The 15,324-nt window shown below is 42.4% G+C and overlaps 1 protein-coding gene across 1 annotated transcript in view; it reads right to left on the bottom strand.

The window, feature by feature from the left end:
- Positions 1 to 15,324, bottom strand: part of LOC124805665 (dipeptidase 1-like) — a 133,042-nt gene that overhangs the window by 105,744 nt on the left and 11,974 nt on the right. Inside the window, exon 2 of the mRNA XM_047266234.1 lies at positions 1,072 to 1,228. Coding sequence (XP_047122190.1) covers positions 1,072 to 1,228 — 157 coding nt within the window. The remainder of the gene's footprint in view (positions 1 to 1,071; positions 1,229 to 15,324) is intronic.

The raw sequence follows: 15,324 nt of genomic DNA, 5'->3' as shown, positions 1-15,324 counted from the left end.
CGGCAAGGGAACTTGCTGTTCCAACAGGACAATGCACGTCCGCATGTATCCCGTGCCACCCAACGTGCTCTAGAAGGTGTAAGTCAACTACCCTGGCCAGCAAGATCTCCGGATCTGTCCCCCATTGAGCAATTTTGGGACTGGATGAAGCGTCGTCTCACGCGGTCTGCACGTCCAGCACGAACGCTGGTCCAACTGAGGCGCCAGGTGGAAATGGCATGGCAAGCCGTTCCACAGGACTACATCCAGCATCTCTACGATCGTCTCCATGGGAGAATAGCAGCCTGCATTGCTGCGAAAGGTGGATATACACTGTACTAGTGCCGACATTGTGCATGCTCTGTTGCCTGTGTCTATGTGCCTGTGGTTCTGTCAGTGTGATCATGTGATGTATCTGACCCCAGGAATGTGTCAATAAAGTTTCCCCTTCCTGGGACAATGAATTCACGGTGTTCTTATTTCAATTTCCAGGAGTGTATATTAGAGATAGTCATAAGGTATTAATTATCACCTGTACACAATCGAAAATTACTTGTAAATGTTGGAGTGTTCTTACACAAACACTTTTTGTGGCGAGATCGAGTTGTTTGTAGACTAATGACTAGTTTCAGCAAATCTGAATCGCCGTTTTCAAATCACATTACTACAAACAGTAGCGCTTAGCGTCGACATGGACCATTATTGTTTTATGAGTATTATTATCATCATCGGGTATGACAAAGTGTGTATGTACAACTCCAAAGTATTTGTACAACGCTTCATCATTTACAATTACAGATCGCCTCCTTCAACACTATGCATGGTAATCGCAAAAAGCAATTACTTAAAGATTACTTTTTGCTGGACAACAGTTGAAATTTTAAGAACCCACACCCCACCGCGTCCCACCCCACCGTACGTCGTGGAGCTTGTGACTTGAAGAATAACCACCGATTTATAAATGCGGCAGAGATACTTGAACAATAAGAAGTTATTCACAGAATGCGGCTCATCTGTGCAGCGATCATGCACTTCTTGAGGTGCGGCAGCGATAATCAAACAGTAAGCAATTTTACGCAAAGTGTTACTCACCTGCGCAGCGACCATGCCCTCCTTGAGGCGCGGCAAGTCCGTGTGGGACCAGGAGCTGCGAGACCAGGGCGACACCCGGCGCAGATCCTCCTGGAAGGGGAAGTCCCGCAGCTGGTTCTTCAGGAACTTGCGGATGTTCCACGGCAGGTCGTTGTGCCTGAAACCACACGCGGCCATCTCTGTGCATATAATGTATAAAAGACTTGATAGAAAGTCCGTAACTATAAAGACAGAAGGATCCTTAACTAAAACTTTATATTTAGGAGTATTCAGGGATAATCAGCTGCAGAGTTATTTCTTTTGTATTTAAGCCAACATATGATTTCCCAGACTATTATCGCTTATTCCACTTCCAGCGAAGAGACTCGGAAAGAAGACTTTGCAACAACACTTCAGATGGCCCTCTACGTGAAAAAACATTTAAACGTGTATTAAGGCTTAAGGTATTCACAGATTTATCAGCAACATGAATGTATGGCACCTAGATGGAAAATTCTCTACCTGACTGAAGACGTCTCTCGCAGTTAGACTAAGGACCAAGCACAAAAATGTGGATAATTCTATAAAAATACGCTGACAACAAGAATTTTGTTATTTTTAACAAAAGGAGGCGTCACATATACAACAATAATCAGACTGTAAATATAGGCTTCGATCAGAAATCGGTAGCTAAGGTAGAATATACAAAATTTCTAGGTGTATGCGTTGATGAGGGGTTGAACTGGAAAAAACACACTGAGGATCTGCTGAAGCGTTTGAGTTCAGCTACTTATGCTATTAGGGTCATTGCAAATTTTGGCGATATACATATCAGTAAATTAGCTCACCAGGCCTACTTTCATTCTTTGCTTTCGTATGGCATCATATTCTGGGGTAACTCATCGTTGAGTAAAAGAGTGTTCATTGCACAAAAGCGTGTAACCAGAATAATTGCTGGAGCTCATCCGAGATCATCATGCAGACACTTATTTAAAAAGCTTAAGATCTTCACTGTAGCCTCACAATATATATATTCGCTTATGAAATTTGATATTAACAATCCAAATGATTTCAAAGGTAATAGCTGTGTACATGGCTACAACACTACGAGAAAGGATGATCTTCACTACTCAAAGTTAAATCTTTGGCTCAGAAGGGGGTAAATTAGGCTGCCACAAAAGACTTTGGTCACTTACCTAATAGACTCAAAAGTCTGACAGGTAGCCATATAGCATTTAAAAGGAAATTAAAAGAATTTCTTAATGGCAACTCCTCCTACTCATTAGATGAATTTTTGAATATAGTAAGTGGGTAATTTCCACAAACCCAACAAAAAAAATTAAAAATAGTAAGTGTCATGTAATATTTTGTGTAATGGAATATCATGTATAGACACCTTTTATTAACCTGACACGTTCCAAATCATTACGAAGTGTCGTATTCATGAGCTATGGAACAAGTACTAATCTAATATTACTACATGGGGCAGAAATATAGAAAATAGATAAATAGACGGAGAGAAAAGTAAAAGTTTTAAAAAATGAAATACTGCGAAAGATATTTAGACCAATCTATGAGGGAGAAGAACGGCGAAGAAAGGAGAACAGGGAGCGAAGGTAGCTATACAATGAGCCAGATGTAGTTTTCAGAGCCCAAAATAAGAAGACTAAGATGGGCTGGCTACGTCTATAGAAGAGAACAGGGATCTTTGCTGGGAGAAGTCTCGGAGGATAAACCGGAGTGACGAACACTTCTAGGGTTTGCACTTTGTTTTCGAATATGGGATACTCTGTAGGCTTTTAAAATTGAACCCAGTGAATTCATGCGCGTGAAGAAGTGGCGGAGATGGATGACAAGTGCCGGGGAAAAGGGGGAAGGAGACACAAGAGGAAGAACGAAAGACGAAGAAAAATACAGAAAGAATAACTAGGTGTAGTGTGCATATTGATTTATGATTCGATAGGTCCACTACACACCGACAAATTACCTTTAACGAAGAAATAAAGTATATGTAGTTTCGTCGACAACCATAGCTGTAGCTGTGCCGCCGGTTCATTGTCTTTCGTGTTCCGCTGAAGTTCTTAGCAATAACGCTGAGCTTGCAAAAAACACGTCTCAAACAGCTCTACAATCTCTCCTTTGATATCAGGAGTATTCAGGTGAAGTCCAGAAGCCATCTAATAGTAATCTATCACAGGCACAAACGAAGGCATTGAGGGACATCAACGCAGATGAAAGTATCACCGTCCTTTCTGCAGATAAGGGCAACGCTACTGTCGTAATGAAGAGTAAAGATTATCAGGAAAAAATCATAGACATTTTGGATCCCAACAATTACAAACAACTTCAGAAGGATCCGACATCGAATATTTTAAAAATGACCAATCAATTGGTGAAAGCGTCCTCCCTCGCTTCAGTCGACAAGAAGCAACTCTTTAAATCAGAAGCTTACCCGCCCAGACTCTGTGGGTCACCCAAGGTTCATAAACTGCTGCTACCTTTGAGACAGCCGGCTGGAGTGGCCGAGCGGTTCTAGGCACTTCAGTCTGGAACCGCGCGACAGCTACGGCCGCAGGTTCGAAACCTGCCTCGGGCATGGATGTGTGTGATGTCCTTAGGTTAGTTGGGTTTAAGTAGTTCTAAGTTCTAGGGAACTGATGACCTCAGAAATTAAGTCCCATAGTGCTCAGAGCTATTTGAACCATTTTTTGAATCTTTGAGACCTATAGTCAGTGCAATAGTGTCTCCGACCCATGAATTAGCTGGACACCTTGCCTCGCTGCTGAAACTTCATGTTGGTGGAAATGACAGTCATGTTAAAAATTCATATCAGTTCATCGATATTATTAAGGAAATTTGTGTGGGCTCTAATGATATCCTGGTCAGTTTTGATGTGGTGTCGTTGTTTTCCATGATCCCAGTGAATGAAGCGATCACATGTATAGCGGACATTGTTCCTAGTGAAATTTTGGCATTATTCAGATATTGCCTTACAACAACTTATTTTCAATATAATAATGTTTTTTATGGACAGATTGATGGGGTGGCCATGGGAAGTCCTCTTAGTCCAGTTGTGGCTAACTTGTTCATGGAGAACTTTGAACAACGGGCACTACAGACAGCTACAAAAAGACCAACCAGATGGTATCGTTATGTAGACGATACATTTGTTATGTGGACCCATGGGGAAGAGGAACTGGGTGCCTTCCTGTTACATAAGACTAGTATTAATCCAAGAATTCATTTCACTATGGGAAAGGAAGTCGATGGTCACCTGAACTTCTAAGATGTGACTGTAATCAAACGGGAGGACGGATCATTGGGTCACAAGGTTTTCGGAAGAGACACACACACACACACACACACACACACACACACACACACACACACATTGATCGTTATCTGCAGAAAGATTCTGACCACCACCCAACACATAAAAGAGGGGTGATTAAAACATTAATAACACACACACACACACACACACACACACACACACACACACACATTGATCGTTATCTGCAGAAAGATTCTGACCACCACCCAACACATAAAAGACGGGTGATTAAAACATTAATATACAGGGCGCACAAAATACGTGAACCAGCTCCCTTAGATGATGAAACTGAACACCTTAGAGCGACCTTCAAGAAGAATGGGTATTCCAAAAGAGAGACAGATCGTGCACTACGCCCTAGACTGACAACCAGGACGGACGAGGAGCGACACCAACCCAAGGGGAAAGTATTCTTACCATTTATCAGTAAGGTCAATGATCGCATTGGAAACATTTTAAGCAAGTACGATGTGGAAACTGTTTTCAGGCCCACCACTAAAATAAAAGAATGTTTAACATCCGCAAAAGATAATCGACATCCTCTAGCTACACCAGGTGCCTATAAAATTCCGTGCAGTTGTGGAAAGGTCTATATAGGTACAACAAAAAGAAGCGTCAACACCCGTCTGGGTTAACATAAAAGGAACTGCCACCACGGACATATTGATAAATCGGCAGTAGTGGATCATGTGTTTCAGGAAGGTGATCATGAAATAAGGTTTAGTGAGACGACCCTCATAGCAAAGACGTCTCTTGCTGCATCACTAACCTCTCTACCATAAACCTGCAGTTTCCCCCACAAAGTACATCCTCCATTGGGCCAAACAGATGGAAGTCGAAAGGTGCGAGTTCCGGGGTGTATGGCGGTTGAAGAAGAACATTCGGGTGTGCAGACTTGCGTGAGGACTTGCGTTGTCATGGTGAAGGGGAAGTTCGTTTCAATCCGTCGATCACCTCGATTGAGAGTGTCGGCACGTTCCAGCATACAGGAGTCACAGCTGTGTGCGGCCGGCCGGCCCGCGGGAAATCGGACGGGTTTGCACAACCTTGTTGTGATGATTACAGAAGGCTCGTCCAACGACTCAGCGTGCTTACGTTCACTGCCAGGTCTGCGTAGACATTCTGCTAGTGTCTATGAATATCAGCGATTCTCTGGTTTTCCGCCAAAAGAAACTCAGTGACAGCTCTTTGCTTGGATCGCACCTCCGTTACAGACGCCATTTTGAAGGTTACCTATAGCGCCGCACCTGCTGGCACATATGAAATTAAGGGGTTGAAACGCAAATATTCCAGGAAGTCCCACAAAAAAATCGCATGTTTTCAACAGAAATTCGCCGAGAAATGAAAGTGTGGCATTACTTATTGAATACTCCTCATAGTTTATTGAATATTGTCGGATATCTCACTGTTTATATCTTCTTCGTAAAATATCTAAGTATATGCGTTCGGATGAATTTTAAGTGGAACGACCACTTAAAATTAACCGCTGGTAACGCAGATGCCAAACAGATTCCTTGGAAGAAGCCTCAGGAAATTTAGTCCATCGACAAGGAAGTTTACAAAACACTCACCCGACCAATACTTGAATATTTCTCGTCAGTCTAGGCTCCGCACCAGATAGGGCTGATAGGGGAAATACGGGAGATGAAAATAAGAGCAGCACTTTTAGTTACAGGTTCATTTAGTAAGCACGGAAGCGTCAAGGAGACGTTCAGCCACCTCTTGTGGTAGAGGCTGCAAGGGAGACGTTCTGCACCACGGTATTCTCTGTTAAAATTCCGAGAGCGTACGTTCCTAGAAGCGTCCACCACTATATTACTTCCTCCCGCGTATAGTTGTTGAGAACACAATGGAGATAAAATCAAAGAGCTTCGTGCCTACACGGAAGCTTACCAGCAGTCGATCTTCCCTCGAACAATAGGCGACTGGAACAGGAGTGAAGTGCACTGGTACACGAAGTACCCTCCACCACACACTGTAATGTGGCTTGCGAAGTATAGATTTACATGTATTTCCAGAAATCACTCTGTTTGTATCCCTCAGAGCGTTTCCAATTTTTACTGGCAACAAGACTTTAATGCAACAAAATCAAAAAGCAAAGACAAAGGGTCAATGGTATTGGAAGTGAAACTGATAATATCCACTTACAATCTTTACACGACTGCCTACCCTAATTACAAGAAGACGCACTGTGTCAGCTACTGAAAAATTGCTCATTAGCTAACAATAAAGAAGAAAATCGTAGTTTCTTAACTGTGCCTTGGCTTTAGCTGAAATGAAATCCATATACTCGTACATGTATACCTATTACAGAGAGAACATGCTGTCCAAATATTCCGTTATCTGTACGTCGCTCAGTAAACGTGCATGAGGTTAGATGAAGAACAAAGGGCTCTTAAGTGCTGTGAAGCATTCGTTGCGGATGATCCGTGAGTCTTCTTCAAAGGAATTCAGCCAACGCTTTCTGAGGAATACGTGTATTGCCCCCTGAACCGATGCTGTTGTTGAAGTGTCGGTCTTGTATAGCCTTACCCTCACAAGATCCAGAAGTGTACTAGAAATGCAATTCTATCTGTCTGAAATTAAAGCGTTCACGATTACCGATGAAACGCAGAGAGACATCATACGGTGCACGGCTGAGGGTACCATTTCCTGTTTCACTCACAAAGGACAGACCACTCTCTACTCTACATGCTTCCGTAAGAGCCCTGATTTATGTTGCCCTCGCGATCCTTACACGAGACGTACGTTTGCGTCAGTAATATCGTTTTGCAATCTATCATAACGTCCGTTCTTTAAACTTTCTAAATAATGTTTCAGGCCTTGATCGGACCTACCGGTAATGAATCTACCAGCACGCCTCTGAGTTGCTTCGATGACTGTCTTTAATTTGACCTGGTCGGGAGCAGTACTCTAGCAGTAGTCAAGTATGGATAGAACGTGCTCTTTACTCTTTCTCAACCAATCAACCGGAAGCGACCATTCGCAGTCCCTACGAGCGGCTGTACACGCTCATTCCATTTCGTGTCGCATTGCAACTTTATGACTAGATAGTTAAATCGACGTGACTGTCACACAGCACACGGCTAACACTGTATTCGAACATCAAAGGACTGTTTCTCCTACCTACCTACTTCAACTTACATTTTTCCACATTTAGAACAAGTTGCCACTAAACACACCAAATACAAATTCTGACTAAGCTGTCCCGTATCTCCCTACTGTAGCTTCATGAGTGAGTATGCCTCGCTTGTACTGGAGAGCATTTCCATTATTGTTCTTTCTACTTATATTTTGCATCCTGTTAGCTTCTTGATACATACGATGCAATTTCTTGCCCCTGTGAGACGAACAGAAATCATTTCGTGGCACCGAGGTGACAGACTCGGTTTAGTCGGTACGCAGAAAGTCCGCAACTGCTCGATGACGCAGCAGATGATATTGATAGGACCCATCACAGCCCTCTGATTGCCCTTCGGTCAATTTCCTTACAATTCATTGGCCACAAGAACTGCGATTAATATCGGCTGTTGTGAATAACAGCGTGGGGAATGGTAAGTTGATCATGGAACTGCTGTACTTTTGTGGCCGTGTGTAATTTGCAATTTTCTTTTTCAGTTCGCTCGTATCCGTGTCTAGTAGCCCTTTGTCGACAATCATAGAAGTTCAATAAATACTTAGCTCATGTAGTAACGGTAGAATATGTGATTTGGTCCACAGTGCTACCACGATTAAGAGTTCACTGCACTTATCACGATTCGCAAGATCAAAACGTAGTGCAAGCGTGGATTAAACAAGTCTCTTGAACATTAAAGTTGATACTGAAGGTACCTTACGTATCTGGTCTCACTTCATCACTGAAACGCAAAAGTTTTCACAGACGATAAATTTATGTCTCAAGTTCGCGTATTGCTGAGGTCGCTATATTCAAAGTCATTTTCAAATTCATATAAGAACTTAAATAAGTTCACCACAGCCAGTTTTCTGCAGTTGTTTAAAGTGATTTACTGTTCATCCTGTCATACGAAAACAGTTGCAAAACACTTTTTTAATACACCGCCATCAACCATTTGACAGTATATTTCATGTGTACAATCTAGATTTCGTCTTTGACACCATTATCGAGTAGAATGCTAAAAACAAGAGTATGCAAATAGTAAGATATAAAGTAAAAATTTAAAAATATTAGATGCAAACTGGTATAAAATTACGGGATTTGCACTTACATCTTATACCATTAACTTTGTGGTGTATTGTGCAGGATGACATTTTTTACGCGATTATCGAGTACAATGCTAAAAGCAAAACACGCAAATAACATGCCATAAAGTAAAAATATTAGATATAAGCTAATATACAGTTACGAGAGGCGAACTTACTTTTTAGACCATTAAAATCATTCTGCTGTGTACTGTGTGGGATGGCTTATACACAGCCCAGCACATTTGCATAACTTGGTATAACTGGTACAAAATTAACGTCATGTAGGAATACAGCATATTATTGTTCAAGCACATCACATCTGGGAAAATCACCCCAAACCAGGAAAACACAAGACTGTCACATGCCTTACTTTATCGTACCGCGGAAGTATTATATGTCCATTAACCACTCTGACAAGTTTATAAGTTCTAGCATAGCCGCACTAATAAAATTCGAAGTCCAAGTGAGACACACGCCCGTACCTGCTGCTCATGCATGAATCGACCAACTCATCATATTACCCAACGATACGTTGGGACAAAAGACAAGGAGTCCGCACCTGTGCTGCCATCAGTTAATGAGACTGCTTCTCCCACCAGTCACCCAAAGCATGATGACGTCTCAGTCGACCATAAGCTGCTTCAGTAGCAGAAGATAAGTAACGAGGTCGTTTCTAACCAGATAAGCTGCAAGAGGTGAATGTATGGCCAGGCAAACATGACATTGTCGAAATCGGCCACACACACTGAAGTCTTGTGACTGTGACTACAAAGGCGAACCAGTTATGCACAACTGACAAAAGCAAACCGAGACGGGCTTGGAAAGAGGAGGAATAGGTGAATACGGAAATCGAGACGGAGTGCATAGCGCTCTAGGATTTGGAGCGTACTATAGAATGTGTATCTACATATACATGAACACTCCCCAAGTCACCATACTGTGTATGGTGGAGGGTACCTTGTATCGCTAATAGTCAGTTCCTTTCCGGTTCCACTCTCAAAGGAACAAGTGAAAAATGACTATCTATATGTCACCACACAATCCGGAATTTGTGCTATTTCGTTTCGCGGTCCTAACGTGAGGTGTACTAAAGTACTGGTCTGACTGTTGTTCTGAATGTGATCTCCTTTATACATGAGTTACACTTCCATGTTATTTTCAAAGTTGACTAGTCAATATCACTATTACGGCCCTTACGTGTTTGTTCCATTCCAACTTTATGGCAATAAATTTAATCGACGTGACACTGATAAGCACCATCATACCACTAATTTACATGCAGGGTGCCCAAGAATAAAGTATTGATTTTGTTGAAATAATTAGTGTATTCTTATATTTATAGTTTCATATGTTTATCACATGTTCCATCAATATGAGCACCACTCACATCTCGACACAGCTCCAATCTGTCGCCTATGGTACTAAAGACATTCCGGAGCATTTGTGGTCTCATAACTGCAGCTACTTGTCTAAATTGGTCTCGGAGCTCCATCAGGAAGTTGATACGGTGTAGGTGAAACACACATCCTTTGATAAATGCCCCAGACGAAGTAGGCCATATGTGTGAGTACGGGAGAACGCGTCGCACAGATCATTGTTCTTGAGCGCCCAGATCATTGTTCTTTAGCCCCCCCTCCATCTTCCATTCCCATAATGGCATGCTGTGTCATCTATTTTGAACTAAACGCTATGCACTTGTTGATCCTGCACAAGATGTGGTAAAAGAAACTGTTATAGCATATCCATATACAGTACCCCATTGCTGGGTTTTCGGTGAAGAAGAGCTGGTAGTAGGTTTTCCCATCCACATATTAACTTTGGGGCAGTCTCACTGGTATTGCAGGTGATCCACTGGTGGTGCGCCAGAAACCTTACACAACGTGGACGTTTGTCTCTTCGCTAAATAGGATCTTGTTGAGGATGTGATTTGCATATGCTTCAAGCAAATCCTGGCGCATGTTCATATGCTCTGCGAAGTCTTAGTCGTGTAATTGATGTAGAACCTCAAGATGGTGGGCGTATTTCCATCGTGCTTCGTAACATTTTATCTACCGTCGCGCGTGGAGTGTCCAGTACCACTGACAATTGCCGTACCGATTTTGGACTGACTTCAATGTGTGTTCTAATGTCGTTCAACAGAGGTTGGTGGACGGCCTTGTCCTTGATCGCTCTTAATGGTACCTGTGCACTTGAGCTTTTTCACTAATAGACATGTAAATTATCGTTTCAGTTGTATGGCTTTTATTTTTAAGTCATTTCCAGTTTCTTCTTAACAAATGCCCGCCATCAGATGCAAATACTGAAAACAAGAGAACTGTGCTAAAAAAGAAGTTTTACTTACGCTTGTACGCATAGAAAATAAAAGCTGTTGAGGATTATAATATATAAAATTCTAACAACGGTCCGGCTACATACGATGCAATATGAGAGAGGAATACGTCGCAAAAGGCAGCAGCTTGGATGCATGAGCTCTTAAGTCGATTGTGCGATAGTTCTCATACTTATATGCCCTTGCTGTCCTTAGGATTGTGCGGATGATATTTTTCGGGAAGTGTAATAGTATTTCTCCTGTGTCATAGATTGTACATACCAAGCTAGTTGTTTGGTTGTCGCTTCCTTCTATTATTTTAGAATTTCTTAAGAATGTTGTGATTTCCGCCTTATTTGATATTATGTCGTCCAAACGTGTGTTACATTTTGTTTTTAATACTAAATCCCCCATACCTTCCACACCGGCTCCCATTTCTTCCTCTACCACGTCATTAGAATTCCTCCCCCTCATAGAGGCTTTCACTGTAATCGTTCTCTATTCATTCTCTGCTCTGCGCGTAACAGCTGAAGTCTCTTTGCAGTTCTAATATTGCCACACTTGTTTTCAGTTTAATCGAAAACTGTTTTGACTTTTTTTATAAGCTCCATTTGTCCTTTCTACGATCGTTTCTTTTTCCATCTCTTCGCATGTTTCCTAACGTCATTTCGCATATGCTTCCCTGCACTTCCTGTTTATTGTATTCCTAAGTAACATATTCCTACATTCCTGACTTTTCCTGAACAATTTTGTGCCTCCTCCTGTTGTCGATGAATTGAAGACTTTTTTTCAGTTACCCAAGATTCTTCTTGCATTTACTTTACCAAATAACTATGTCTTATCAACGTTCCTCACTGACCGGTTTAGAAATGTCCAGTCCTCTTGTACTGAACTGCCTACCGTGGTATTCCTTATTTATTCAATATTTATGTCCAAAGGAAATTTAATATGCGTGTCAACACTTCAGTATACCAGTTTTTAAGGCATTTATTATTTTCGACAATTTTCTAGATCTTCATTATATTCTTCATAATTACTAAATTATGACCTGAATGTGTACCTGCTTCTGGGTACGCTTTAAAATCCAATAACTGACTTCGGAATCGCAGTCTGTTTTTAATGTATTGTCTTCATGGAGTCCAGAAAATTAATTTGGTCATAAAACTCCAGCATTTACATGGAGAATCTAAAACCATGAATAATAGATTGAAATATACTTCATTACTGATTAAAAGTACTAATTTCTAAACTGCATGCACCACAAGTGAAACGAACAAAAGAGTAAAATTAGCCTGGAGTGGTTTCGGTAAAGTAGATTTCCCAAAACGAACTACCAGCGTTTCTGAAAACCAAAGTTTTCAATACGTTTGTTTTGGTGTATGGAAGTGAGATATGGAGTGACAAATATGTATGCTATTCAAAACTGAAGGTTACTCAGCAAGCAATGCTTCGACACGTCTTGTGAAAAACAAGGACGGAAAGAAATATAAAGAAGTGCGTCAGGTACCAGACTGGAACGGAAGACCAAACTACGACAGTAATGAAAATAAAAAAAATAAAAAACAGAGTAAAAGGGAAACGTAGTCAGATGAAATTATCGTACATGGACCAAAATAAATATTTGGTGATTATGGGGGACAGAGATGACCTAACTGAAGGTGGGAACCTAATATTAGTAAAGATGGAGGAACAACAGTTCATAATATATGGATTGCTTTTCATACTCATCTGCGTCTGAGAGGATAGTGATCAACGCTTTGCTATTGTGGAGGATGGTGGAGGGATGTATTCCCTTTGAACGGGTGGTTAGTAGGTTTAGAATATTGTGGGCTTTCTATTCTGCGGCTAGTATCGGTAGCGTTCAGATTGCTAATGGGGAAACTACATTTATTTCTCTCCAACTCACTGCAAATAACGATCAGATTGTATAAAGTTTTGTTGTGCTTTTCATATTGCTTCGTATAGCACATTGCTTGCCATCCTGGGGTTAGGTGCACCATACTATCAAACTGAAATTTACTTTGGTATATATAAAAGGCTTGATTACAGTCATCACTTTAACTTTTTACAACAATCTCTATTATCATCATTTCGTTAGAAACACTGTCTAGTGATACTGCCTCTTCTTCTTACTCGACTGCTTCTTCAGTCATCAGTGGTAACACAATAGCCTTTCCCAGATTTTTCCGTGTGTTACGGAATTCCATCCATTTACTCCTGCTTGCCTCCTGATATTTCTTTCCCACCTTCTATTAGGTCACCATCTCGTTGTCTCTCAGACTCCAACAAACAGCTTTCTTAGTCCATGTACCATATATTCATCTTGCTACATATCCCATTCTCTCCACTTCATTTTCATTATACCTGCTCCCTGAAGCATGAGTCATCAGTCCTCCGAATGGTTTGATGTGGACCACCACGAATTCCTCTCTTGTCCCAACCTATACAACTCCTTGTAGTATCATGGGCGTTATTACCTGATGAGTGAAATAGATGCCCTATCATCCCGTCCCTTCTTGTCAGTGTTTTCCATATATTCCTTTCCTCGCCAATTCTGCGGAGAAACTCCTCATTCCTTGCCTTATAAGTCCACTCAGTTTTCAATATTCTTCTGTATCACGAAGTCTTAGAAGCTTCGATTGTCTCCGTTCCGGTTTTCCCACAGTCAGCGATTCACAAACATACAGTACTGTGCCAATGGTACTTTCTCAGAAATTTATTCGTCAAATTAAAGTCTATGTTTGATACTAGTGAACTTCTCCTGGTCAGAAATGATATTTACGTTTGTGCTAGTGTACTTTTTATGTCCTCCTTGCTTGACCAGTCATGGGCTATTTTGCTTCCAAAGTAGCTTCTTCATCAATAATTTTGGAGTTAAGGTTCTCGCTACTCTCATTTCTGCTACTTCTCATTACTTTCGTCTTTCTTCGATTAACTCTCAGTCCATATTCTGTACGCTTTACACTGTTTATTTCATTCAACAGATCTTGTAACTCTGCTTCAATATCAGGAGGACAGCAATGTCATCGGTGGATCTCGTCGCTGATAACCTACCACCCTGAATTTTAATCCCCCTCTTAAAAGTTATTTTATTTCCGCCATTGTAGAGAGCGAGACACTGCAGTCCTGTCTCACACGCTTGTTCATACGAGTACATGGCCTACCAATCCCGTCGTACCCTTCTGATTTATGTACATATTGCATATTACCCGTCTTTCTCTGTAACTTCTATTTTTCTCAGAATTTCGAACATCTTACACCATTTTACATTGCCAATCGCTTATTCCTACTAACATACCTTGATTTACCTTCAGTCGTTCTTCCATTATCAAGCGTAACGTTGGGACTGCCTCTCTGGTGCTTTTACTTTTCCTACAGCCAACCTATCACATCCTCAGTGAGCCCTGGTGCCATTGAGTTAGTAGACTGCTCTGTCTGACGCCACTGGCTCAAGGGTAGTATCGACTATCCCTCTTGCGACCCCATTGGCAATATCTATGAGGAAGTGTTGGTCTCGGTGGGTTGTGTCCTTAGAAAGTCTTTGCTTTCCGATATATATATAGGTTCGCTGGCTCGAGAGGAGTCCCCCCGTCCACCTTCTCCAGTATGCCGATGACACCGCCTTCCTTGCCCTTGCCCCCACCCTGCAACGCTCCCAACGCCTTCTCCAATCCCATCTTGACCGATTCACCGCTTGGTGTAACCAGTGGTTGCTCAAGGTCAATCCTTCGAAAACCCAGGCGATCATTGTAGGCAAAACCACCCCTTCCTTCCGCCTCCTTGATTTCTATCTCACCGTCTATGGCCGTCCCATCGCCCTCACTCCCACCCTTAAGTACCTTGGCGTCACCCTCGACCGTCACCTCTCCTGGACTCCCCATCTCCGTACAATCCAAGCCAAGGCACGTTCCCGACTCCGTCTCCTCAAGCTCCTTTCCGGCCGTACATGGGTTCTGGACCCTTCCACAATCCTCCACACCTATAAATCCCTCATCCGCCCTATCCTTTGTTATGCCCATCCAGCCTGGATCTCCGCCCCCCCCCTACCTTTTATAAATCCCTCCAAATCCTTGAACGCCATGCTCTCCGCCTCGCCTATCGCATCCGTCTCCCCTCCCCCACGCGGATCCTGTACAATCTCATCCCCTTCCCCCACCTCCTCCTTTTCCTTGAAAGGATACGGATCCTGTACACCTCCCGTAAACTTGATCCTCCTCACCCGCTCATCTCCCCGATCCTCTCCCACCCCCGCCCGCTGCCGTGCCTGTATTCCCACGTCCCACCCGGTCTCCATCTGTCCACCCTCCTTACCCTCTCCCAAGGTGGCTTCCGCCAGCTCCCTCTCCCTGATGATGTCCTCGTCCCCTCCATCTACCCCTCCTATCAACTTTGACCCTGCCCCGCCCCCCACTTCCCGTGTCCTTTCCTT

This window comes from Schistocerca piceifrons, chromosome 7, assembly GCF_021461385.2.
Source record: "Schistocerca piceifrons isolate TAMUIC-IGC-003096 chromosome 7, iqSchPice1.1, whole genome shotgun sequence".
Taxonomy (NCBI): domain Eukaryota; kingdom Metazoa; phylum Arthropoda; class Insecta; order Orthoptera; family Acrididae; genus Schistocerca; species Schistocerca piceifrons.
The sequence above is the reverse complement of the archived record's forward strand: the minus strand, read 5'-3'. Positions and strand labels throughout refer to the sequence as shown.